Genomic DNA, 26,504 nt, shown 5'->3' on the forward strand with positions numbered 1-26,504 from the left:
ATCGAATTTTCCGAGATGGAACCATCCGTGCAAACATCCATTCGGTTAACGTATGAACAATGCACAAATCCCAATGTGATCTACTTGAGAGTCGCGGTGGTCAGGCTAGCATTCTTCACTATTCCTGGAACAGAAAGGTACACAGGAGGATTTTTCAAGCACCACAGAGGGAATGGCTTTCTTGTTACGGGTGAGTGCCTCAATGACAAAGAGTGACGCTTAGCCGCAACTGATCTGGAGAACGCTGCCTTGGGTCTTTTCTCAGGCAAGCGAGCGAGGTGGTGGTCAGGGACTCTGGATATATGGCGAACATGCGCCCGGAGTGCGTTGATAGCTATACAGGTAATTATTGGGTGGTCTCTCGCGGTGGCAATTGTTGCTGCTGTTGAAGCATTTAGAATTAGCCCCAGACATGCACGAAGGGCTTGGCCTTGAATCCTCTGTAGGACATAAATGTTAGTTCTGTTAGCATTGGACAGCACTGGTGTGCTACATCGCAAGTATCCTAGGAAAAGCGTCCTGTATAGTTGAAGTATAGATGCCACGGATGTTCCCCACGTTTTACTGGAAAAAAAACCTTAGTATACGGGTGATAGAAGTAAGCCTATTCTTCACGTATGAGATGTAGGTGCTCCATGAAAGGTCTCTGTCGATAATAACACCTAGGAATCGCTGAGTTCTTGTGCAGGAAGTTGGTTGGTGGTCAATAGAAATGGGGTACCAGGTCATGGGCTTGTGGGTAAAAGTTACTAAGGCGCACTTCTCGGTCGAAATGCTGAGGCCTTGAGTACGGAGGTACGATGATGTTAGAGTCACTGCCTTTTGGAGCCATGCACGCACCTGGAGACGTTTAACTGCCGATGACCATATGCTTATATCGTCAGCATATATGGAAAGGTCTACTGAATGTGGTAGAACATCGGCAAGTGCAAGGATTGCAAGGTTGAACAACGTAGGGCTAGGAAGCCCCCCCCCCCCCCTTGAGGGACGCCACGGCAAGTGTAATGGCCAGCGGTTCGGCCATCTGCACTGTGCACAAAAAAGGATCTTTTGAAAAGATAGCTCCGAATTCACCGAAACATGCGTCCACCAATTCCATTATTCTCCAGGGCATCAAGGATGGCTTCATGGGTTACATTATCATAGGCGCTTTTCACATAGAGGAATAGTGTAATCGATACACTCTTGCGGTATTTTTCTTGTACAGACGAAACGAGGTTGATGAGGTTGTCAATAGAGGGGCGGCCTCTTCTAAACCCAGCCATGGCCTCGGGGTATACGTTGTGGTGCTCAAGATACCCATCTAGGCGTGTGAGAATCATTCTTTCCATGACCTTCCTAACACAGCTGGACAGCGCAATGGGTCGGTAGGATGCTAGGTCAAGTGTCGACTTTCCAGGCTTCAGGAGTGGTATCAAGCGGCTGGACTTCCAGCGCTCAGGAACGACGCCATCATTCCATGACTGGTTATAGCATTCCAGAAGTCTACTACGGCCATCTTCACCTAGGTGGCATAAAGCAGTGTAGGTGATGCCGTCTGGTCCTGACGACGATGAGCGCCTGCATGTGGCCAGGTCAGCGTCCAATTCCTCAAGTGAGAAGGACACATTTAATTCTGGGAAGCCTGTTGCAGGAACCTCACCCAGAATTTCGCTATTGTGCTACTGATGGTGACCACACCACCCGCAATCTTCACACAGAAATGTTCGGCTATATCAACCTGCGAGCGGTCTTGATGGAGGGCTAGAGCTGAGAATGGGTGTCGTTGCTGGGGAAACGAGCAAAGGCCGCGCACCGTCCTCCATATGATAGACAGTGGCTTGTGGGGGTCAAGTGATTCGCAGAACATCTTCCACCGTTGTTCCTCCAGACTGTCCATACGACGTTGGATTTTCTTCTGTATACGTCGAGCGGCTCTAAGGTCACAAATTGACTTGGTGCGCGTGTAACGCCTCTCGGCTCTTCTGAGAATCGTTCGAAGTCGCACAAGTTCCATGTCGAAATCCGTACGTTTTTAGTGGATGTAAATGTGTACTTAGACGATTCCAGTACGCTTGTAATAAGGTTATCAATGGTGCCGGTAAATCCTTTTTGCATGCCTCTTCCACATTTGCCTTATATGTTGACTACATTACTTGTCGGGAAGTAGAAAAGGAGAAGCTTCGAAATCCAGTGACTCTTAAGTAGGTGGGAATATGGTCACTGCCATGAGTGTCGATGTCAGGGAACCATCGAACATTTTGACCAAGTTGCCGTGACACCAAAGTCAAATCTAAGCAACTGCTATAGTTCGAACCACGCAGGTATGTCGTACTGTCATGGTTCATAATGCTGAGTTCGTGGTCAGAAGCAAATTCCACAAGCTTCCGCCCACTGGAATCTATTCTAGAGCTTCCCCAAGCCAAGTGATGAGCATTAAAGTCTCCCGTGATAGTCCAGGGTCCAGAAGTCACCGTCAGGATGTCTCGCAGTCAGTCGCCGTCAGACCGACTATATGAGATGTAGGCGCCGATAAGGGTGAAGCCACTTTATTCTTTGTAATGCGGAGACACACGTATTGGTTTCCATTATGAGGCTATACCAAGTGTGGAATGTAAGTTAGTTCTGTACGGATGTAAACAATGACTTTGCTGGATTGTCCGCCCGTCGACGCCATAAAGGCTTCGTATTCAGAGAGTCTTAGCGCTTTTGACAGGTTCGGTTCACATGTTACCATTATAGGAAAGTGGTTCGTAAAAACCTATTGGCGTATTCCACTGGAAATACTTCATCACGGAGTGAAGGCACGGAGCACTTCATCACGGAGTGAAGGCACGGAGCACTTCATCACGGAGTGAAGGCAGTGGAAGAGCCATTGTACTTACGCAAGATTTGCAAGCACTGGGCTCAGGGCATCCAACACTTGCACTTCGCTTCGATCTGTTGGCCTATTCGAGTTGCCCACAAGCGTGCGAATCGCATTTATCAAAGAGTTGACCATTGTTACAATTCGGCGGTCATGCTCTGTCAGCTCATCTAGGTGAGGGGGGAGCATTGTGGTGCCCCTACTTGTTGAGGTTTTTCCACAGGGCTTATCCTTGGCAGTGGTGGCCATCCTTCATCCCCGGCATTCTTTTCAGCTTCTCCGTTATCTATGCGCGGTTTAGACACATTCTGCACTGGGGTTGGAGCGGATTCCACAGCAAGAGACTTTGCGGCACGCGTATTTTGTGTGCGGAAAGCGTAATTCCTTGATGAGCGTCTGCGACGAGAACAACGTTGCCTGACGTCAGCAGCTGCTTCACGATGAGTCGACCGGTCCCTCACCCTTTTCTTTAAGATGAAGAGGTCTCTCTTAACTCTTGGACATGCCTTTGATGAGGCGTCGTGGGGCCCTTCACAGTTCGGACACTTATAAATTTTTGACTGGCAGTTGCCTGCAGAGTGTTGTGCTGCACCGCGGGAACATATCGCATACTTTCCGCAGGCGACGCTCACGTGACCATATTTCTGGCAGTTTCTGCACTGAAGCGGCTTGGGAACAAAGGCCCAGAAAGCATGTCGGAAATAACCTACCTTCACATGCGACGGAAAGCAATCACTTTTAAAGACAATGTTTATGCACCTGGAATTTCCTAGATGGGCCACCTGCAGTATTTGGGCCCTATAATTGGTAGGCTTTATCAAAAGTGGTAAATCCTCGCCTGAGATGGCCAGATCAATGTCATATATCACACCTGCAGTAGCCTCTTTTCCCATCGGGATGATGGTATGAACGTTCATGCCACCGAGGACAGTGACCACTTGCAGAAAATCTAACGCCGACGCTTGAGCGACGACCTCAACAACGTTCTTCCGAGGGTTCACTCAGATGTCCTCAATGCAATTTGGCAACAGTCTCTCGACTTTAACCGATGCACCTTGCCTGTTGAGGAACCTCATGTTGTCGGAGGGTAGCACAGGTAAGAAAAGGATAATGTACCTCGGCGAACTCTGCGGAGTCCTCATAGTAGATGCGTCCACAGAGGCCCTAAACATCCGCCGCTTTGCTTTCTGACTCAGTACAGTCAGGTAGTCGTCGTCGGAGCTGTCGTCGCTATCGGTCGAGTCTATGAAGGTAGCCTCGCTGTCGCTCGAGAGGCAGTTCCGCTTCCTTAGGGCTGCCGACGCGGACACCGCTACATCAGGTGGGATGGCGCTCCACTTCCATTCCCATCGAGAAGGGAACACTGTTCCCCGAAAGAAAGCGAGAATTAACAGAAAATACTGGTGACGGAGAACAAACACTCAGCAATAGGATCCCTTCGTCGTCTTCAGTTCACTTTAAAGTAATTTAACCACGCTCTTCCGACGCCATTTACGTGCACGTGTACGAAGATCAGCCCCGAGAGAAAAGCTTACTGACTCAAGGCAACTTACAGCCTCCACTCAGCGGGCTCTTTCGCCTGATCATCATACCTTGCTGGTGAAGCAGCGCACTGACGCAGACACGGTGAAGGCACACGAGAAAAGACGACACTCGCTGTGTGTCTTCACCTTGTCCCTGTCAGTGCGCTGCTTCACCAGCAAGGTATGATGATTAACCACCAACTTTCCCAACTTTCCACATTGCTTATCTTTCGCCTGAGTTGCTTCCTTCCTTTACGCTACTTTTTTTCCTTTTCCCTGGCTCATGGTTTCCACAGTTGGCACCAAACGATGGCCACACTCTCTCCGTTATTCTGTCGATGTGTACCTTTTGCTATACTTCACGCTTTCTGATCTCATAACCAGCAGAAGCACCAATATTTCTTTGCGATGGAAATTTCTCTTTTTCAGCTCAATTCACGCGCACTGTGCGTCTTCCTTCAAAGAGATAACTTAAATAAATGCGCCTGGTATACCTCTGCACAAGCGCTTTCGTGCGCCCTATGACTGCGTTCGATTATTAAGGAAATGCTAGAGGTACTGCTCAGACTTCTGCTTACATATGCGAATGGAGATTGCAGCAATTACGGTTCCACGTGTCTGGATGAAATTGCTACGAGGAGTTCTTTTCGCTTCCGAATTCTCGTGGCTGCCATCTCAGGGGTGTCTATAGTTCGTCCAGTTTCATCAAAGTTGAAATAGCGCGATTCAAAGAGGGCAAACAAGAAACCAGTTTCTGTTGTAGTGTTTGCTTCACTCAGAGTGCTTGTCATACTCTTTCCTCCGCTTCATTTCGTTATAATTTCCTCTTCCTTTACTCTAGCAGTAAAACGCGCTCTGGCATCGCATCGCAACGTGTCACCGGTGAAGGTCACAAGGTGAAAAAGCTATTTCGAGGTCATCTCATGTACAGAGATAGAAAAAAAAAGGATAAAGAAGAAGAGACAGCAGCCACCTAAAACAACAACAAAACAGAACGTACGACGATCACGATACCCCGTAATGAGAAATTAGAGCGCAGCTTTATATGTGCTTTTATTTCGAGATATATTGTGGCAAAGAATCTGAGACCGAAATTACCGCACCGATTGGTCAATGCCGTCAGCGCTTTCGCAGAGGGAGGGGCAGTATGGGAACGTTGGCATGATGAGCGGCATCGGAGTCAGCTGTGCAGGAAGACGACTACGAACGCGCGAGCAGTGGCAGGAGCGCGTTCGCGCGTTCACACCGGCGGTGACGCTCAACCCAGGGAAGGGCTGCCTAAGATCTGGGCTCTAAAATGAACCTACTATAAAATGAAACGTTCTTTCACCATTCCGTTTCCTTGGGGGACAATGTGTGACGTACGAAAGAAGTCCATTTCACTTCATACAGGTCCTTACAATGAATGATTGCCATCAGAAATACTTTGTTTCTTTTTGCTTTTCTGTTGCTGAATATTTTGGGCGCATCATGGCGCAGTGGTATTGATTCGTCTGAATCAATACTTCAAAGCTTCTGTATCAACCATTCAAAGCGCTTTATATTCTACATTTTAGTTGCGTATTCACTGTGTTTTGGCGCATATAAATTTCTTTATTCCTTTCGCATTTTTCTGTTCTACTCTTCGCAAACTTGCGCTGAGTGCAAGTTGTGCAGGTTTAATTCACGTGATTCATCCATGCCTCAGAGCGATTCGGAAATTTACGCATATTATTTCAGAGGACAAGTGGAAGACCACAAGGCCACAATCGACGAGCATTTTAACCGTGACTTCATCGATGGCTACCTGAAGAAGATCAAAGAACATGAGAAGGAGCAGAATCCCAACTTTCAACGTGAGTAGCCAGTCGAAAGTGCAGACGCTGTCCTGTGCTCTCTGCCAAATGTTTCCGCACCGCTAGCACCCCTCAACCTATCTTACTCTCCAATCTACCTCGACACATTAAAAAGAGAACGTGCCCCATTTGTCACGTTCTCGTGACTCTTGTGGCAGAAAGGTTGTTCCGCATCCGTCACCAAGGTTTGTGAGTGGAGGCACCGACTAACACTCCTAGAGTTCTCCTAGGAAACATAAATACCCAAGAAAGTGGATTTTGAAACCGCGCCGTTGTAGCTCAATTGGTAGAGCATTGCACGGGAAATGCGAAGGTTGGGGTATCGTTCCCCACCTGCGGCAGGTTGTTTTTTCATTCACTTTCATTTCCTATAATTCATCGCTTCTTTATTTCATTTATTAAGCACAGGTAATTTCCCCTATGTTGTCCTTGGTGTCAGTGTTTGTTGGCTTCTTATGATATGACACAAAAAATCGGGGTCCTCGGTCAACCCCCTTTGTTCTCGTATATATATACATATATATTGTTTGCCTGTGTATGTGTGTGTGTGTGTGTGCGTGTGCGTGTGTGTGCGCGTGTGTGTGCGTGTGTGTGTGTGTGTGTGTGTGTGTGTGTGTGTGTGTGTGTGTGTGTGTGTGTGTGTGTGTGTGTGTGTGTGTGTGTGCGTGTGTGTGTGTGTGCGTGCGTGCGCGCGCGCGCGTGTGTGTGTGTGTGTGTGTGTGTGTGTGTGTGTGTGTGTGTGTGTGTGTGTGTGTGTGTGTGTGTGCGTGCGCGTGTGTGTGTGCGTGCGCGCGTGTGTGTGTGTGTGTGTGTGTGTGTGTGTGTGTGTGTGTGTGTGTGTGTGTGTGTGTGTGTGTGTGTGTGTGTGTGTGTGTGTGTGTGTGTGTGTGTGTGTGTGTGTGTGTGTGTGTGTGTGTGTGTGTGTGCGTGTGTGTGTGTGTGTGTGTGTGTGTGTGTGTGTGTGTGTGTGTGTGTGTGTGTGTGTGGAAGAGTATGAGGTGGTATCAGAAATTGTCGCGAGTGGCTCAATTTGGAAGAAATCTATTTATCTGCATTCACACATTGTCACTTTGCAAGTCACCCTTCCGCACGAATACAGAGCTCACAGACTGTCTGGCAAATTGCGAATATTTCGTGGACGTCTTCTTTCCGCAATTGGTTCGTGACAAGGCACTGCTGCGACAAAACATAAATGGTTATAGTGAAGATAAAAAAGAAAAGCTCAGTATATGGTGAATGCATTTCGCGGAAATCCATAACCTGCACGATTCATCGAATGCAAATTTAACAGCCGCACAATGTGGTTCTTACCTTTGTACTGCGATGTCCTACTTGTAACTTTGAATGAGGATTTAACATCCGCCTTCGTTTGTAGGACGTTGTTATACAAAAGAAACACTTGGGTTTCCATCGTAAGTTGGCGGCGTTAAGGCACCGTTGCGGCAGGGCATTATAGGTTATATGAAAGATAACAAAAAAAGCGCTGCACATGGTGAATGAATTCCACAGAAACCCACAATGCGCAGGAAAATTAACAAAGCGGAAATTTGACCAATAGCAAGAAGGTACAAGGGAAATAAAATCGATTATCCGCCGCTTTGGCATAGCTGCTATGGTGCTGCGCTGCTAAGCACGAGGTCACGGGATCGAATCCTGGCCACGGCGGCGACATTTCGATGGGGCGAAATGCAGAAACGCCGGTGTCCCGAGCATTGGGGCCACGTTAAAGATCCCTAGGTGTTCGAAATCTCTGGGTAGTCCCTCAGTATGTCCTGGCTTATCTTCATATTGTGGTTTCGGCACGTTAAATCCCGCAATTTAATTTAATTTTTTTAACAGAAAGTCAATACAGGTTACTCAGAAAAGATACTTCATGACAGACGAAAAATGTTTTCTCAGGTGCTATAACGTAAAGCTAGTCCAAGTTTTTCTATTGCAATTCTGTAATCAGCCATCCACGAGAGAGAGAGAGAGAGAACAACTTTAGTGAAAATGCCTGCAAAGTCGGTTAGGCTCCCTCCATGCAGGGAGGAAAAGCTTTTACCGCGACGCGGCCACTACGTCAGTCTCGTGCATGGTGCTCCTCGAGGTCTTGGTTCCTCGCTACTTCCGCGGATCCGAGAGGGCCGCCCGCCCCATTCCTGGGGGTGGTGCCCCTCTTCTCCTCGGTTTCGCGCGGTCGCTGCCTCTCTAGAGCTGCCGAGACCTGCTGGACGGCCTTGAGTTGTGTCTGTTGGTCATAGCTCCTTGTTGCAGCCTCTATCCGCGGCGGGATCGATTGGTCAAAAAATTTTCGGGCGAGCCCTACTTCACCTCTTTCGCACGCGACGTCACGAAAACCGCGAAAACGCCCCATCTTATAGATATATGGACATTGATTACGCTTGATTACACCGAACGAAATAAAAATAAATATTTCAGATTGGGCCCCTTTTTTACTATTATGCTCCTACTGTTGGTCAAACTTTTGCGGGATGCGTAAGCTTCGCCTGTCTGTCATGCGACCATCCCAAAACCTCGAAAACTCATCCTGTCAAAGTTACGTGTACGCATTAAAGGAGCGTTAATATGCCGAACAAAACTTCTTTAATTTTACTTTTTTTTAGTAGCCCGAAACTGCACCGTTCAGAAAGGAATAGAAGATGGGTGCCCGCCGGTCGCTCTACCACTAGCTACTCAGAGCTCCCAGAGAACATGGATTCATTTGCACATAATAAAACTTTTGCGTGCAAGTATGACATTGTTGAGACCCTTCGGCACGTTTACGACTTCGCTCTGGCAACTATTCTTTGCTGAGGATCCGTCCTGCTGCCATTTTTAATGTTCCGTTGCCCGTCGCGGGGGTCTTCAACCAGCCGCCACAAGCTAAGGATGGGATATCGGACCAATCGCAGACGCCGCCACCAGCCTGCTTATCCGGTTATCTAATTTCACTGTGGTGGCACGGCCCCACCGAAACCCGCCCCACTTGAGCGTGCTTCTCACCTCTCGTCAGCCAATTACATACGAAAAACCGCCTAATGAAGGTAATGCTATTCGCTTTTAAAGCAAAACAAAAAGTGACCTCCTAAAACGAGGAGTGCGTTTGATTACGCTATTCAAACCACTCTGCGGGTTACTGCCCGATGCTTGCGTCGGTGGTTACGTAACGTGGACGTCAGCAGATCGGAGTAAAGACAGATTGGAACAGGTTTGCATTATAGGATCACTGGTCCGGACATTTAATCCGGAACCAACGCCTTTCCGATATGGTTGCTCTACCATCTGAGCCAGAAGGCTAGCAGATCGCAGACCGCTGCAGAATTATTTGAAAGTGGAAGCTCAGCAACACTGAATACGACAAATAAGATGCGGAAAGCCCTATTCATCATCCATCCGACAGTAGCGTGAAGCTATTGCGTCCCTGTTCTTCAGTTGTCTATTAATTCTTCCTTGCTCTGCGATCGGCTAGCCTCCTAGTTAGATGAGATGGTAAAGCGACCGCCTCTAAAAGGAGTCGGTTTCGGGTTCAATTTCCGAACAGGAACGAATGTAGTTTTGATTGCGAAGCTTTGTTCCTAAGAAACGGGTCTTCTTCGTAGCTTCGTGCTACACTCTCGAATGATGGACAAATTGTCCCTACCAGTACATGGTGAATCAAGTAGAAATCCGTTGTGTTGGAAAAAGTTTGTGGTACTTCGTTGTGTTCCGTTGTCAGCAGTGCGCAAACTGACAAAACCGACTGAAGAAGAACACAGTAAGAATGCTGTCAATTCACTAAAAGCTTATTCAGCAAAAAAAACGTTCTAATACGAATATGGCCAGGTTTGTAACAACTATAGAAGAGTCCTGAAGCCACACGAATAAATACTTATAAACCGTCAATAAAAGTCACTTCTTCTGTTGGCATTAACGAACCTTGGTTAATGCACATACCATGAAGTTTTACAATGCGAAATGCTTCAGCTATTTCCAGCCACCGCTTATCACGATTTTTTGTATTACCAATATGTTTTCAGAAGACGACATGCAACCACACAGGCTTCAGTGAAACGACTAGAGAAAAAATGGCTTTCATTGATGCTTCCCCAGTTCTTTATTTTTCTACTTCTTCTTGTCAGCTTAAGGGTTTTATAAGAAGCCAACAAACACTGACACCAACGACAACATAGGCGAAATTACATGTGCTTAATAAATGAAATAAACAAACGATAAGTCCATCGAAATGAAAGTGGATGAAAAAACAACTTGGCGCAGGTGATAACCAACCCACAACCTTCGCATTTCGCGTGCGATGCTCTACCAATTGAGCTACCGCGGCGCCGTTTCCCGATCCACTTTCTTGGATATTTATGTTTCCTAGTAGAACTCTGGAAGTGGTAGCCGGTGCCTCCCCTCACAAACCTTGGCGGAGGATGTGGAACATCCATTCTGCCTCAGACGTCACAAGAACGTGATCTTTTTGGGTGGAGGCAACCGGTCAATAAACCCACACATGCTACATGAAGGCATCAATGTTGCCGGATTCGAGACCCTCGTTATGTAATGAACGAGAGCAAAGGAGGTTAACCGAGGGGCCCGATTTTTATAGCTTAAGGCACGTGTATCGTGTGTCAAGTGGGCCCAATGCCTTAGCGATTTCATGCAGATTACTGTGTCATCCTATATTTTATGGTTGTGCTTTAGTACCTGCGTTACTATATTTATAGGTCTCTCATTTTCCTTTATTCAGCTGCACAACATTATTTTAATGATTGCCTGTAGCAAATAGCATAATCTCAGTTATCTAGAGAAAGTGGCCATTGAGGCAGCCTTTACTTTTACTAGAAATCAAAATGCTTAATTTTTAAATACCATAATAATAATAATAATTGCTTTTTTAATAACGTACTTTCAAAGCACACATTCCATTACACGAATTGTAGGTAGGTAGTATGCAAAGCATATCGACTTGGAATTATGTTGCTACAGGTTTCGAGATATGAGCCGCGAAGCTCTGCAGTAAAAATGCACTGTTGTCCGATCAACATTTTTATGAAAATACTGCTTTTTGTCTTGAAGCGCAAAAGTAGCTGGAACACCAGTGCATTTTGTCGTACACATGGAAATTATTATCTCGAAACTGATGTAGTTCTGTTAATTTGTTCCAAGTGGATACGCCTCGCTAACTCACTAGCTAAACCTCTTAAATTTAAACATTTGCGGTAACATATTTATTTAAGGAAGGTAACCAGTGCAATTATGTTACTCATTAAATATAGCATTCTGATTTCTCATAGAAGTAATGGGCACCACATCGAGTAATTCAGCTCGATGGTTTCGAATTCTATTATCTGTCAAAGGCTATTTTTCTTTAATTTGGCGCGTCCTCTGGTATGTCAAAAATCTGGTCGCATCCGCATCTTGTTTACGCGTCGTGTGCCTGTGTGTACCGTCTTAGCAGCACAGCCTGACACTTCAAGGTTTTGTTCGTTGTTGCTATTCCAAGGCTGCCGTATCCATATTAGAAGGTTTCTTTTTTAACAAAGTTTCTGGTCACAGACAGCGTTCGTCCTGTATCCTTCTTCAAGTCTACTTGGTCACTTTGCGCGCAGCTTACAAAGCTTCACTGCCAACTTGTCCACTTCACCATCTGTGTACGCTGCGTTGCTTTTCTTCTGACGCAGATCGGTTTCTCCTTGGCAATGTGCTCAGTTTCTTCCTCGCCGGCTCGAACACGGTGGCCGTGACCATCCACTGGCACGTGCTCAACTTCGCCAACACTCCGGACACGGTACAGGCAAGGGTGCAGCGAGAAATCGACGAAGTGGTGGGCAGAGAGAGGCAGCCCACGTGGGAGGACAGGAACAAGATGCCGTACACGATGGCCTGCATCTGGGAGATGTACCGCTGGAAGACCGTGTTGCCTCTCGGTGTGCCTAGAGGGTACGTGGAGATGCTCTCACATTTTCAGCTGCGCAGAAACTCAAAGTTTAGGTATCGTTTGCGATCCGCGAGTATCAGCGACTGCATATTATTTCTAGTTCTGATTTATTTATTTATTTATTTATTTATTTATTTATTTATTTATTTATTTATTTATTTATTTGTTTATCGGTGCCTTCAGATCACAGGATAACGCTCTTACATTTGTATGAAATTGTCACCGTCTTTCTCTACCCACTGCTGACTCCCTGATCTATGTGCGCTTTCACTTCCTTAGTATTTCTTTATTTACATTCTCTTCTGTTGAATACATCAACCACTCCGTTTCTCAATTTCTTTCTTTCTTATTCATTGGGCTGCCTACCTTTCAACGACTAAGTCACTTACCTCTCTACTCGAAGGCATAACCTAACGCAGACGCGCTACGTTATCCATGGTAACGTACGTCTGTGTGCAAAGCCTAAAAAACACTCTGCAAAAGTCCGCCACCACAGCTGCGCCACAATGCAGATCTGCATCCGGGCTAGAGCTCCAATGCTCTGGAACGCCTACTGTAATGCATACTCTCAATGCTTTCAGCTCACTGTGTACTACTTACATTCCGCATTACACGCCCAAAAACTCTTCAGCTGCTTGTTCGTATCTCCTCTGAAATCAGTTTCTCGCGCAATCAAAGCACTTGACTGCTTGGAGTAGCCCGTAAGAAAAGTGGAACACTGGTGCATTTGCCTATTGACCTACGCTAGCGTAAGAACCAAAAAGGCAACAAAAATCATTGGCCAGCTTCTGTCTCCTTCTCTTCGATGTCTTTATTAGCTACAATCTATGCTATTGCTGTAACCCGCTCATTCTTGACATATGATGTCTCTGCTACATTGTAGGTCAACAATTAACGCCTCGCACAAGTCTCTCCCTTCACGGCTGATGGAAGAGTACCGTTTACACCGAAGGATCACAACAACGCAGCTGCCGGCTAACAACGGTCCTCTAATTCATCCCATGTCCCGCCCGCGTCCCACAGGGTTGTTTCGCCGACGCCCATCTGAATCCCACAGTCCATCTTCTGAGGGCTGGTCGTCCCTTTGCCTCCAACCTCAGCTTCACGCTAGATGGTCTGCGTGCATGTATCCCAGCTCACTTTAGTTGACCGTGGCAAGTTCCGTTCGGGCGTGTCCCTTAAATGTGTCACCGCGTGAAACTTTACTATTCTGCATTTTACTGTTCACCTCTGTAATGCACGGTATGCACTATTTCACAAATATCAATGGCTGAAATGATTCCTTAGAGTATATACAAGGCTCAGTGCCAACCGGCTTATTTGGGCTCCTTGTAGACCTCCGATGTGGAGCTGCTAAATATGTACTGCATTAATTCATTCAATCATTTGATCAATCGTTTGATCTGTTTTACATCAAACATATCGAAACGCCTCAAATGTGTGACACCTGGTCTTAGGGAGACATCGGATTAGCTGCGACTACATTTCGTTTGCATCCTGGTGAGGTGACTTTACTGAGAAATAATGCCACACGTAACAGAAGCAGTGCGCATTCGTGTGTCGGGTTAATTTTTTAACTAAACGCAGTTTAGCGGAATGAACTACAACGGACAGTCACTGTTTTTTGTAGTTGCAAAACAAAGGAAAGGAACAGTGCGTAGGAGATGCCTTTGTCAACTATCGTGGTTCGAGTGAACTGCTAAAACACAACTAGAGAAAAGAGATAAAAAAACACGATCACATAAAACATAGACGTCGAAACGCACACTAGCTCTAAAGATTTTGGTTCTTGGTGATTTTGGTTTAGCTCTCTATCTCTACATTTATACTTTTTCAGCATTCTTAGCAGCCGGAGGGATAAGGTTAACTAAATATTAGGTTCACGCAATTATGCATTTCGCTGCTTTTGTGCCCTTTTCCATTTACGCCGCGTCTACTATCTGCACTAAACCTTGCTATAAATAAGAATTTTTTTTGTCTGCCGCACACCAGGAATCCTACGAAGGTAAATGACGCTCAATTTATCGTCACTAGTGCTTGGGGTCCTTTCCCTACCTTTCTAAGAGTCGGTGGATAACAACCACGAGTCTGTAGTAAAGCATGGTCGTGCGATAAAAATAGAACGTTATACGAAGATAATATGTATATCTAAAACAGGCTCAAATACGTCAGATCGCGTGTAACCCTCTTTATAAAGAGCTTGCGAGCAATTTCTTTCACTACCACGTAAACCCATTTACCACGGCGAATGTTGAACTCTTCCCCAGCGACTTCTTTAGCAATGCTCGTTCGATTTACGCAGCCTACCCACCCCATTGCTACAAAAAAAAACAAGAATCAGGAATTACATTTTAAACAAAAACGCTGGTAGAGTCCTAAAGGTTGCGTAAATAATTCGGATCCACATTACCTCGACAGAGAGAGAGAGAGAGAGAGATGCAAGTGAAAGAAAAGCAGGGAGGTTAACCAGAGTTAATACCTCCGGTTTGCTACCCTGCACTAGGGCAAGGGAAAGGGGAAGTAAAGACGGAAAAAAGAGCGGCGACAAAAATAAAAGCGCGAGAAAAAATGAAAAGGGAGGGAATGGGATCATTATAGTCTTCCTAATAGGTCACTGCCACGTAAAAAGGTCAACAAGGCCTTGACCGACTTTCGGTGCGACGACACATCATGTCGGCATTCCAAGACTGACTGTTGTGAAAGTGGCCTGTCGTCAAGGCGTGACTCAAGCAATGTTTCTTACGCGGATGGTAGTGCGAAAAATGCCATGACAGAAAAAAATTCTTCAGAACCCATCTTATGATGACTGTCGACGTTAATGCAATTAGCATTTAAGCAATGTAGTGACAGATCATATTGCTGAAGACACCTTTATTTAGAATTTTTAGTGGTCATTCAGAGATTTACATTGCTTCGGCTATATGCGACAACACTGTCTCCTAGATCAGTCCACTTGGATATGACAGTGGCTCGCCAGTGATCGCCATGACCATGACGGCATGACGACGACTGTATGACGACAACGCAGTGACCACAATGGAATGGCGGAGCAAGAATGATGTTGATGGAATTACGAAGGCTGTACGATAAGGACGGCATGAAAACAATTGGGTGACGATTCAGAAACGATGACTGCTGTACAACAACAGCGTGACAACGAAGGCTTGGGGACGGTGGGATCACGACGAGTGTACGACGACGATAGCATGACATTGGTGGCATGACTGGTGATGTTGGCGCGACGACAATGGCATGACCAGGATGGTATGACGCGAATCGGATGACGAAGCTGAAATGACGACGACGAACCGACCATGACGGGATCACAATGACGGTATAACGACGAAATTTTTGAGAACCACTGTATGACGACGACGCAGTGACGACGATAGCATGAAAACGGCGGCATAATCACGATTGAATGACGACAGCATAATTAGACTAGAATGGCGTCGATGGAACGATGAAGCCGGCATGACGGCGAGATTATGACGACACTTGGATGACGTTTCGGAAATGGCAACTGGGGCATGACAACCGCGAGAGGACCACGGCATGACGAGAGTTGGATGACGATACTGGAATGATGATGATGATGATGATGATATGATGATGATGATGATGATGATGATGATGATGATGATGATGATGATGATGATGATGATGATGATGATGATGATGATGATGATGATGATGAAACAACTACGAGAGCATCATGATCACGAGCACGTGTACCCTAGTGGCAGAAGCTAGTAGTCAACTTGGGTCACTGGGTCGGCGTAAGAGGCCATATAAAGACTCGAAGTGCTGGAAGTAGACTTGAAGAAGAATTCTAATGGTATTACAACGTGTGCAGAAACCATGGAAAAAAGATTTTCCAACAACTTCAACTCCAGGCACAGTGAAATACATAGAGTTAGCTGAACACCTCAGCGCTCTTTCCACCACAGCGCCACACCACAGGATTCTAACTAGAGCCCTGTGGTTTTTATCTATGTCCTTGCTTCTGTGTTTCCTTGCATGCTAAGGAGCCCAAGCATCCAATCCATCATATTCGCGTGACCGCGAAGTTCGACGGGCAGCGCGAATATAGTTCCACGTTCCATTTTACTAGAGCCTCCTAGACAGCAAGTTCAGTGCGGATTTTTACCCGCGACGTATACGACGACAATCCATATACAAGAATTATTTGCGCCCTTTGGATATCTGGATTTTGGAATATTGCAGATCACTGAATAGGTGAATACATCCTTAATCCACAGGATGGCCCTATCTTTTAGTGGGCTGAAGGCAACGAAGGAAAGTCTACATCAATACTCGTATCGACACTGCACGCCACCTTCTACGACTATGTTCGGCAGCGCGTTAAGAGCGCCGCGTGCGTTAGCTGCAGGAGGCTATAGCCACTCGCTGAAGGCCCGCATTGTCTTGGCCTTCTAATGATCCCGGAATCTTCTATGCAGGCCTGAACACTGCCACAGCAATTGCCCAATATCCACACAGCGCATCATGGAAGTGCATCTGAGTATTATTTGCTTGTATAGTACTTCATTAAGGAACAAATATGATAATGAACATCAACCTTAATAAACTCGAGACAGCGTAAAGGCCTTCTTTCCACAGCCGGCACGGTGGCTAACGGACAATGCGTCTGATGGTGAGCAAGAAGTCGCCAGTTCGATGTTTATTCGCGGGGGTCGCGTTGCTTGTTGAAAAGCTGGCTACGGGGACATCCTTAGTGCGGCTGTACTTTTGAACTGAACTCTGCAAGGTTTCACCTTCCTGTTGGCTTCCGTCTTGTATGCATAAGCTGTATCGTAAATCCATCTTTTTCATTTTATTTTTCTGCAAGAAAAAAATAAATAGACTAGCGGTGCTATTTTCTACGTCCGTCTCTCCCCAACAGCTTGTTTAAAACCGGAATGAACATAACAGCTGTTCGCTACGACTTTTCTCAGAGCCCACGGGGCAGCTGAGATAGTGGACCTTTTTTTTAGTCATTATGTATCACTCGCGTTGTCACACAATAACCGCTACAGACTGTCTCTGTCTATATCTGTGCGTGCGTGCGTGCGTGCGTGCGTGGGTGCGTGCGTGCGTGCGTGCGTGCGTGCGTGCGTGCGTGCGTGCGTGCGTGCGTGCGTGCGTGCGTGCGTGCGTATCTACATGACTACTATACAACTCGCCTTGCGAAAGAACAATCGAAAAAAGACAGGATAAGGTCAACGTTACGATCTGAATAGGTTAACAGTGCTAGCGCCCGCATGAAAATGAACAAAATAATTTACAAGTTCACAGCTGTCATCCTATCTCGGGTTTAATACTTCATTCCCGCTCGCAGTTCCCGCGATGCTTACTTTCATGTCTATTTTTTTACTATGCATGAGCAGGAAATTGTGGTGTATTCCTGCTTCGATGTCGTGAAAGTAAAATATCAGACTCGCAGCTCGTGACCCCATCATCAAATTTTTTTTCTGTTTTGCCTGTGGAAAAAGAGACGTCAGATTATATTTATGGAAGTTTTTACTCAGTTTCCCGTCTATACTCCATCTCAGAAGTTGTTTTCAGCACGGTGGAATCTGCAGGACTTCATAGCCAAAAAGAAGGCCAAATACCCCTCAAGATGTGTTCATCCGCGCATCATCTTCCGTTCACCACCGCAGCAATTCGCGATATCCCGCAAGTGCTCTAGCGTGTCACATATCGCTGTATCGCCCCATGTACCAACCAAGAATAAAATTCTCTAATCCCGAAAATAATCAGACAGTTACACCCGGACCTACATTTTCACTCTGAAAGAACGTTGTCTGTCTATCCCTCATACCTTCGGTAGTAATGCAAATGACTTGTTGAAATGAAGTTGTTCTTGGACATTAAAACGCATGGAAGCAAACACAACCCCCAAGATCAAAGGAATGTCTAACACGTATACCTCCACCACGATACGAAGTATAGGTTGGACCATTTTTAAATCTTAGATTGAGGGCGCTTGACACAAAGACCTCTCGTGTGGACTTCAACAAGATATCAACGAAACGGCACAGACGGCCACGTGCACACTCACGTGTTCTCCAAGGTACTCTGAATTCGACCTGGAATTGGAGCGGCTTCACGCGATTTGCCGTCGTGCTGAAAGAAGATACCGACGCCCTAAGTCAATTCAGGATCTAAGAACAGCCCGGTGAATGCAAAAAAAGATGCAACGGCGCATGGATAAACTAGAGGCACACTGGTGGTCGAAATTTTGTACGTCGCTAGATCCCCGCAAACCGATATCTCAACTATGGAGAAATGTGCGAGGTCTACGTTCTTTTCCGGAACAGGGCTTTCCGTTTAAGGCCCTAGCACTGTTCCAGCGCCGACAAGACATTGATGTGGTGGAAGACTTCCGTGCTATAATTGCAGGCCAGCCAACTTGCACAGGTTCGCTTACATTGAACCATATTCCAGATTCACGAGATTCACGCATGGGTGTGCCTCTCACAACGCAACAGCTTGACGCGGCACTCGCCCAATGTAATTGGTCGTCGTCGCCTTGTCCGGATGACATATCTTACCGTATGCTATGTCACCTCGCGGAATGGGCACGAAGGGCGCTCCTAATATCTATAACGAGTCCTGGCAGGACGGCAAAGTTCCTCAAGACTGGAAGATCAGCCACCAGGCACCGCTTCATTAGCCTGGCGAGTCTACCTTAGAGATTATTTCATACCGACCGATTGCGTTGGCAAGTTGCGTTGGAAAGGTAATGGAGCGAATGATCCTCCCCAGACTTGAGTGGTACCTCGAACATTAGGAAATCTATCCAGATGCCACGGCTGGCTTTCGTCGTCACCGATGTTCTATCGACAACGTTATCAATCTGATAACGTATGTTCAACATCAAAAAAAGTGTAAGAAATTATCTGTCACAATACTCTTAGATATAAAGGGAGCCAATGACAACGTTCTTCATGACGCCATACTTGAAGCATCGGAATCGGTTGGCCTAGGTGGTCAATTATATCGTCGGACACGCAGTTATTTATATCGGCGGACTGTATTTGGTAACACTGAAGCTGTCCCAACCTCGCAATATTACACGGACCATGGAGTTCCGCAAGGCGGTGTCTTGAGTCCAACGCTCTACAATCTTGTACTCATTGGTCTCGTGCAACGACTTCCGAACACGGTTAACGTATCAATGTATGCCAACGACATCTGCGTCTGGACATCTGGTGTGACACGGCCGCAGGTACGCGCAAGGCTTCAAGAAGCTGCGACGTCAACATCGACATACCTAAATGAACAAGGTCTCAAGATCTCGCCAGAAAAATGCGAATTGGTTTCGTTTAGCCGAAAGCCAATTAGATCATACGATGTCTCTATCGACGGTCAAAGCATACGTTACATCAGGACGCACCGATTTTTAGGTGTAATCATTTCTCGTGACTTCTGCTGGAGTCCTCATCTAGCCTATCTAAAGAAACGCCTGAGGGATGTTTCTAATGTGTTCAAGTTTCTTGGAGGAAAAGCCTGGGTCAGTAAATGCAATGATGCAAATGTACAGGACGGTCTTTCTTGGATATTTGTGATACAGCTTGCCTGTGCTGACCAACATCTGCAGAACTAATATCCATTCACGGGAAAGCGTCCAGGCCCAGGCATTTAGAGTGGGTCTTTGATTGCCCCGGTGCTCGTCACAAGCTGAAACAATTGCGATTTCCCAGCCAAGACCCATATAGTCATGGAAGCGCTCGGAGCACATGTAAGGCACCTTGCTCGAGCCCCTGTCCATCATCTAGCCTTCCGCCAGAGAATCGACCACGTGCCTCCTTTTGTCAGACAGTCCTGTCCTATCGTTCATATCTTACATCAGGTGAAACAGCTCCAGCGAAAGTTCCGTTTCCATCATGGTGCTTGGCTCAAGCAAATGTTCTACTAATGGTACAAGGAATACAAACAAAAGCAGAACTCTCGTCTCCAGCACCCAAGGAGCTTTCACTGCTCTTGCTGCACGACACATACAACGACCATCATCATCTATATACTGACGTTTCAACCATGGTGAATGGGTCTGCAGGATCGGTGATCTATTCTGCGTCGACTGCCGCGGAACTCGCTGTGATTGGTTGTGCACTTCGCGTAATTTCTGATGAACTGCCCAAGAAATAGAGCGTGTTCAGTGACTCCAAGGTTGCTCTTCATTGTTTGGTTTTTGCCTTGCGCCGAGGACCCCACGAACAACTTCTAGAAATCAGACTGTTGCTTCACCGCCTCGTCGAGCAAGGACACGACATCACGTTACAGTGGATTCCAAGCCACTGTGGCATAATGGGAATGAGCATGAAGATGCAGCAGCACTATCTGCACATGAGGAGGGCTTGCAAGGCTTCCATTCACAAGAACAGACGCAGCAATGAACATTCTTGTGCTTGCAAATGAAGCCATAAGGTCTTCATGGAACGCACCAAGCTTGAAGCACCCACGTCTGCACCGACTGGACCCTACCCTTCGACTTCGACCCCATCTCGACTCTCCCGACTCGAGACAGCTGTACTTTGCCGACTGTGGCTTCGTGTCGCTTTCACAAGATCTTTCGCCTTCCGAGTGGGTATGGATGAGAGCGCGGCTTGCAGTCACTGCGGAGGCGAGGAGACTATAGAACACGTACTTTGCCATTGTCCTCGATACAGCACGCACCAGCTGTCATTAGCGGTCGTGTTGGCATGCCTTGACGACAGGCCACTTTAAGAACAGACAGTGTTGGAATGCCGACATGAATTGTCGTCGCACCGAAAGTCGGTCAAGGCTTTGTTGGCCTCTTTACGTGGCAGTGGCGTATTCGAAATACTATAGTGATCCCATCCCATCGCCCCCTTTCAATTTTTTTTAACGCCTTTCTTTCTGTCCTCGTTCTTCTTTCCGTATTTGCTTCCCCTTTCCCTTCCTCTGGTGCAGGGTAACAAACCGGCGGCTTTATCTCTGGTTAACCTCCCTGCCTTCCTCTCGTTTGCATCTATCTCTATTTATAACCGCAATATCTAAATGCGACGGGCCTAGAGGCGCTCCCGCTGCTATGCCAACGATCTAAATAGAAGGCGAGTCAAGTATTATATTGTCGATACGTAACGTATACATGTAACGTGTAATTGTTTTATATCTAGCATTGAACTCTGTTCAGCTATCACTCAGGCGACAACAATCAGGTGTCTCCATATTTCATGTGGTTTGCCGCACCAGCGTACATCCAAATCCATATAACTGCGAAGCTCCGAGGAAACGCATTTTGCCAGCTTTCGTGCTCCTAAAAATTTTTAGTACAATTTTCTAAACATTGTTTATCTGGCATCCGGGCATCAAGCTTTCTATCTCGATCAAGAAGCTGTTAATATGAATAAAATGAGCTGATGATAGTGACCGCGAATGTGCCACGATCAACCAGACGCACGCTCGCGTCGAAAGATTATGCGCGCTCTTAGGTCTCTAGTGGTGCGTGTGCGTGCAAGGGCACCTCGCCGTCTCGAGAGAGCTGAAAAACTACGAACTTACTCTTTGCAACATCCACATTTTATATTCTGCAGTAATACAGTGCGCGATGAGCGGCGTCGAGAGCTTGCCGGCGAGATTCAGAAGCACAGCTGGGACCCCATGTAAACTAGGGCCGGCCGGCACACGGTAGGCATGGTTTCGGATACGGAATGGAAAAGAAATAGCACACCTTCTTTTCTTGGTTAGCGCGCACTGTTTTCATAATACGTCCTCGGTCAACTTCCACTATAACGTTGGTTGTCAAGCATGATAATGTTAGATCACGTTTGAGGAGAATAAGTTTAATGTGCGTGCACGAAGAAATACTTCATCCATTCGCAACAGCTGACCGACTCGAATACGCACCTTTCTTTCATATCCCAGTTCGATCATGGGTGCCGAGTTCCGAGTTTGTCGCCGAGCACTCACTGCGAACGAAACCTTTCGAACAGACACGCGATGGCATCAAGTCATTTCTGTTTATGCTGGCAATACAAAGCGGACGCTTGTCTGCTATCGCAGCGGCAGTGACCACTAAGTCGGCACGGCGTGAAGATGCACTTCACGCTTGCGTCCGAAGGTTACTTTTTCAGCCAAATACTGCAGAGTGGCAGCCAGTCAACCTTGAGTCATCTGACATCGCATAAATTCCAGACAGAGCACGTTGGAACTGCACTAATTCGCAATTAAACCGCTACCTTTCGAAGCTGTCGCTGACAGTTCCTCCTCGCCGATAAAGTGGTCTATAGGAGGTAACATTTCTTTGCTTTGAAAGCAAATAGCACTGCCTACATTGCTGTGCTTTTTTTGTTTTTTTATGTAATTGGCAAACAAGAGGCGAGGACCACGCGCAAGCGGAGATGGAGTCGGTTGATTTGAGATAGTGCAGTTGAAAGTAAATTACCGGACGAGGAGTATAGTGCCGCATTTCGCGATTGATCCACTTCTACTTGCTTAGCTTATTGTTGCTGCTTGAAAGTAAGGGCGGCGTGCAACGGAAGGTTTAAAAATGTCGTTAAAACGCGTCCTCAGGGAAGAATAGCGACGTCGTTTATATCCCGAAAGGGCTCGGCAACATTCTACTGCAACCCATAAATTTTACTCTACGCTGAAAAATTCATTCTCCCACCAGCTCCGAATAAATCCAATGCCGGAGCCATCAGTGGGCAGCCATCTTTTATTCCTTTCGGAACGGTGCAATCTCCGGTTGTTTAAAAAAAATTCAGTTTTGTTCGGAGTAATAAGTAATTCTTAATGAGTACACATCGCCTTGACGTAGTGAGTTTTCGCGGGTACGTGACGTGGTGTGACAGATAGACGGAGTGGGCGTGTTCTCAACCTATGCCGGGAAGAGAACTAGCATTCTTTATCGTCAACATCCTTGTCATGTATCTCAGTTTATTTATTTATCTATTTATTTATTTATCTACAACACACTACAGGCCCATTCTGGACCCAGGGAGGCTACGTAAATGTAGAAAACAACAAAAAAAGAATTCTCACGAGCATTCAGTAAACAAACAGGGAAGGCGGTGTGATGTTCGCGCAACCCAACAGCAGGCTGCCAAGAGAGAGAGAGAGAGAGGAATACAGGAATTAAGGCAGAGATATACAAAAAACACCTGCATAATTTTTAAGTAATTACCGTATTACATGTATTTCACTATACAAATTCTAGTGGGTTAGACTGCAAGAAATATTCACTTGAAAAGAATTATGTGAATGACACCATTTACGAGACACCATTTCTCCGCAACGTTCCTGAATTTTCAAGCTGGTGTCATCCTGAGACTTCGTTCTAAATGGATTAGCCTTAGAGCTCCACGGCTAAATTTGTAATTTGCAATATTTTATATTGTTATATTTGCAATTATTTAGAAACTGAAGTAGGGATTCTTTTAATTAGTTGATAATGAATTTCAATTTTTCTAAAGGCTCATGGACTAGAATTGTGCTTTCTGTCACAGGCAATTTTTAAAAAATTTCTTAGAATGCTCTCTGAAATACACGGTATACGCCCTTCTCAAAGTGGTCTTTAAGGCCACATAAACGTCCTGACAAAACGTAGATACGTACAAACCGCGAAGCAGGAGGAAGAACAAAAGAAAGCTGCCAATTCAATATTTAATAGCCCGACCTTCTGTAGGAGATATTTTTTTCAAATGTTTTCCGTTAATAAGGAACAATAACAGACCTCTCTTTAGCAACAACCACATCTGTACAAGATGTCGAAACCATATTATAAAACGTGCTCTTAGCAGGTTACAGGGCAAATGCTCAAAAATCTACCGCAGAAATAACGGTCAGCAAAATGACTTTCGTTTCATTGAAACCATTGGTTGGCCACTAAATCATCAAATTGTGATTAAGCAATACGCTACCCGTTCAACTCTCGTGATCTCACCCTTATGGACGTTCTTTTGAATCTGATCCACAGTGCCGGTGAGGACACCGTGTTCGACGAGTACTTTATTCCCAAAGGAACCACCGTAATTCCTAATGTGTGGGCCGTGCACAACGACCCGACGCTGTGGAAAGAACCGTCCAAGTTCGACCCGACGCGGTTCTTCAGGGAAGACGGCTCCCTCATCCAGCCGAAACCCGAGTACCTTATTCCTTTCTCTATCGGTAAGACAAGTACTTACATGGTTTACTTCACTGAATCGTTGGAGTTCCGCCGCCATTGGTTGTTAAAGGGGCGCTAAAGAAAAGTGAATTAATTCTGAGGTTTTACGCACCAAAACCATGATTTGATATTGAGGCACGCCGCAGTGGCAGAACTCCGTATTAGTTTTGACCGCGAAGGGATCTTACGTGCCCCCAATGCAGGGGTCATGTGCGTTTTTGCATTTCGCTCCGTCGAAATGCGGCCGCTGCAGCCTGGATTTGATCCCTTGACCTCATGCTTAGCAGCGCAACACAATAGCCGTTAAGCCACCGCGGCGGGTCACTAAAGGAAAATACTGCTGTTGTAGCTCGTCTGCAACGTATAAGAATGCGGTGGCAAATTTACCGTTGTCTAAATTGAAGAGAATTTGTATAGATGCGCCAGCCAATGAACCTTCGCCCATTCCCATGATGTCACGGAGGAAGCCAACGTCTTGCAATAACGTCGTTTCTCGGGAACTATTTCCGAGCGCGGAGGCAACGCGGGAAACTAGAGAGCGGTTCTGAGAGCGGAACTACTATTTAACTCGTGGGCAGTCATGGCGTATAGTAAATTATGGTTTTGCAGCTTATACTGTCGCACTTTTTCCAATTGGTAAGCCAGAAAATAAGCGATAACAAAAGACCGGTCGCAACACCCCTCTTGCGTGCCCGAACCTTCTCGGCGAGATATCAAATGTTCATTTCGAGCGAATACTTAGCTGAAGTTAATATTTTATCGGTGAGGCAAGACTTCATCGATTTCTAAAGAAACCAAATGCGCGAGCTATCAACTTTCGAAAGTTCTTTCAGCGCCAAGATGGACTGAATAATGTCAGTATGTATATTTTGAAATCCATGACATCAGACAAACATGTCGGCTCTTTATATTATGGCAAGAAATTCGATAACGCGAAGTATGCCTTTCATTTTCGACACTGCTGATCAATATTCTCCTGCCGAATTTCTGACAGCCATGTTTTAAAGATAATTTACCTCTCTAACTGACTAATTATTTATTTTTAGTGCTAACACGGGCGTTTTGATAGCTGTATCAATCAATGCACGGCGTTACAGTCGATTTCTATGTATGAAAATCTTCGGTCATGTGTGGTCGGTGTTGCACGACCACGTTAATTGGATGTCGCTGCAGACATAATTGAGAAGTGCCTCACATAGCAGCAAAAGATGGCTGAGCCAATGAAGAAAAAACAAAATTGCCTATGCAAAACAGTCATGGCACCCTCGACTAATCGAACCGGGGCACCGTTTCATCCATTGTGCAACTTGTCTAGTGGTGCAACTGGTGCAATTTGCCAAGGATAGCATTAGCATCACAATGGAGTTGGCTGTCAGGAATGGCATTTTGCAGATGTCACACGCAGCAGGCGAGTTTCTCTTTTGCGACGTACACAGACTGCTACTCTAGACCTCGGACTACCTGCAAATCAGCTGCGTGCGTAGAAGTAATACTCGGACAACATACAGCACCTACTTCAGAGAAATTGAGAGATTTCAATTAATGATAAGTGAAAAATGCCGCACTACGCGCGACATTTTGTGCTGTCAAGCTGGGCAAGACTTTGCTATGGCCATTAACGCAATTTCTCGCATATTAAGTTTACCTGATGCATACAGATGCCTCCAAGAAATTGTGCTCAGGTGTTATTACACGAGTCAATCATTGTGCTTCAGCGTGAGCGCAGTGCACACATTTTGTCGTCTTACTCTGTATGTACAAATCGCCATCCCATGTCCTTTCTTTTTTTGCTTCAGCGGACTCTCTAAGATTTCAGCCGGCCTCCGTCTCGGAACATTCACATTCTTTTATTTCCCACTTCGTTTGTGCTCAGGAAAACGCATGTGCCCCGGCGAGATCCTGGCCTCCGTCGAGATTTTCCTGTACATCACGTGTCTTCTCCAGAGGTATCGCATCCTGCCCGAAAAAGGGAAGATCCACGATCTCGACTCCATCGATATTCCACTGGTAGAGCTAAACCACTACAAGTTGACGTTTACGCCGCGGTAGACATGCATGCAGAATACAATGCCGAGCGCAAAATTTACCCTACTGCTTTGTTTGTTTATCCTGTGTGTCCTGGCTTGTGTCAATATTCGCAACGTTCAATGTTCCTTTTAATATTGAAGCCATAATCTTCGCCACCTTGCGACACTCTGTACAATTCCACTGGAATTTTGTTCAATCACCACTGAGTTTCTGTAAGATATATTGTGTAAGGTTC

The 26,504-nt window shown here is 46.1% G+C and overlaps 1 protein-coding gene across 1 annotated transcript in view; it reads left to right on the forward strand.

Moving 5' to 3' along the window:
- LOC142578194 (cytochrome P450 2B1-like) overlaps window positions 1–26,291 on the forward strand; it is a 35,852-nt gene extending 9,561 nt beyond the window's left edge. The window contains exons 5-8 of the mRNA XM_075687596.1: window positions 6,088–6,203; window positions 11,849–12,107; window positions 24,053–24,243; window positions 26,115–26,291. Of these exons, the coding sequence (XP_075543711.1) occupies window positions 6,088–6,203; window positions 11,849–12,107; window positions 24,053–24,243; window positions 26,115–26,290 (742 nt within the window). The 3' untranslated portion in view covers window position 26,291. The remainder of the gene's footprint in view (window positions 1–6,087; window positions 6,204–11,848; window positions 12,108–24,052; window positions 24,244–26,114) is intronic.
- The last annotated feature ends 213 nt before the right edge of the window (window positions 26,292–26,504 follow it).

Source organism: Dermacentor variabilis, chromosome 4 (assembly GCF_050947875.1).
Source record: "Dermacentor variabilis isolate Ectoservices chromosome 4, ASM5094787v1, whole genome shotgun sequence".
NCBI classification, from domain to species: Eukaryota; Metazoa; Arthropoda; class Arachnida; order Ixodida; family Ixodidae; genus Dermacentor; species Dermacentor variabilis.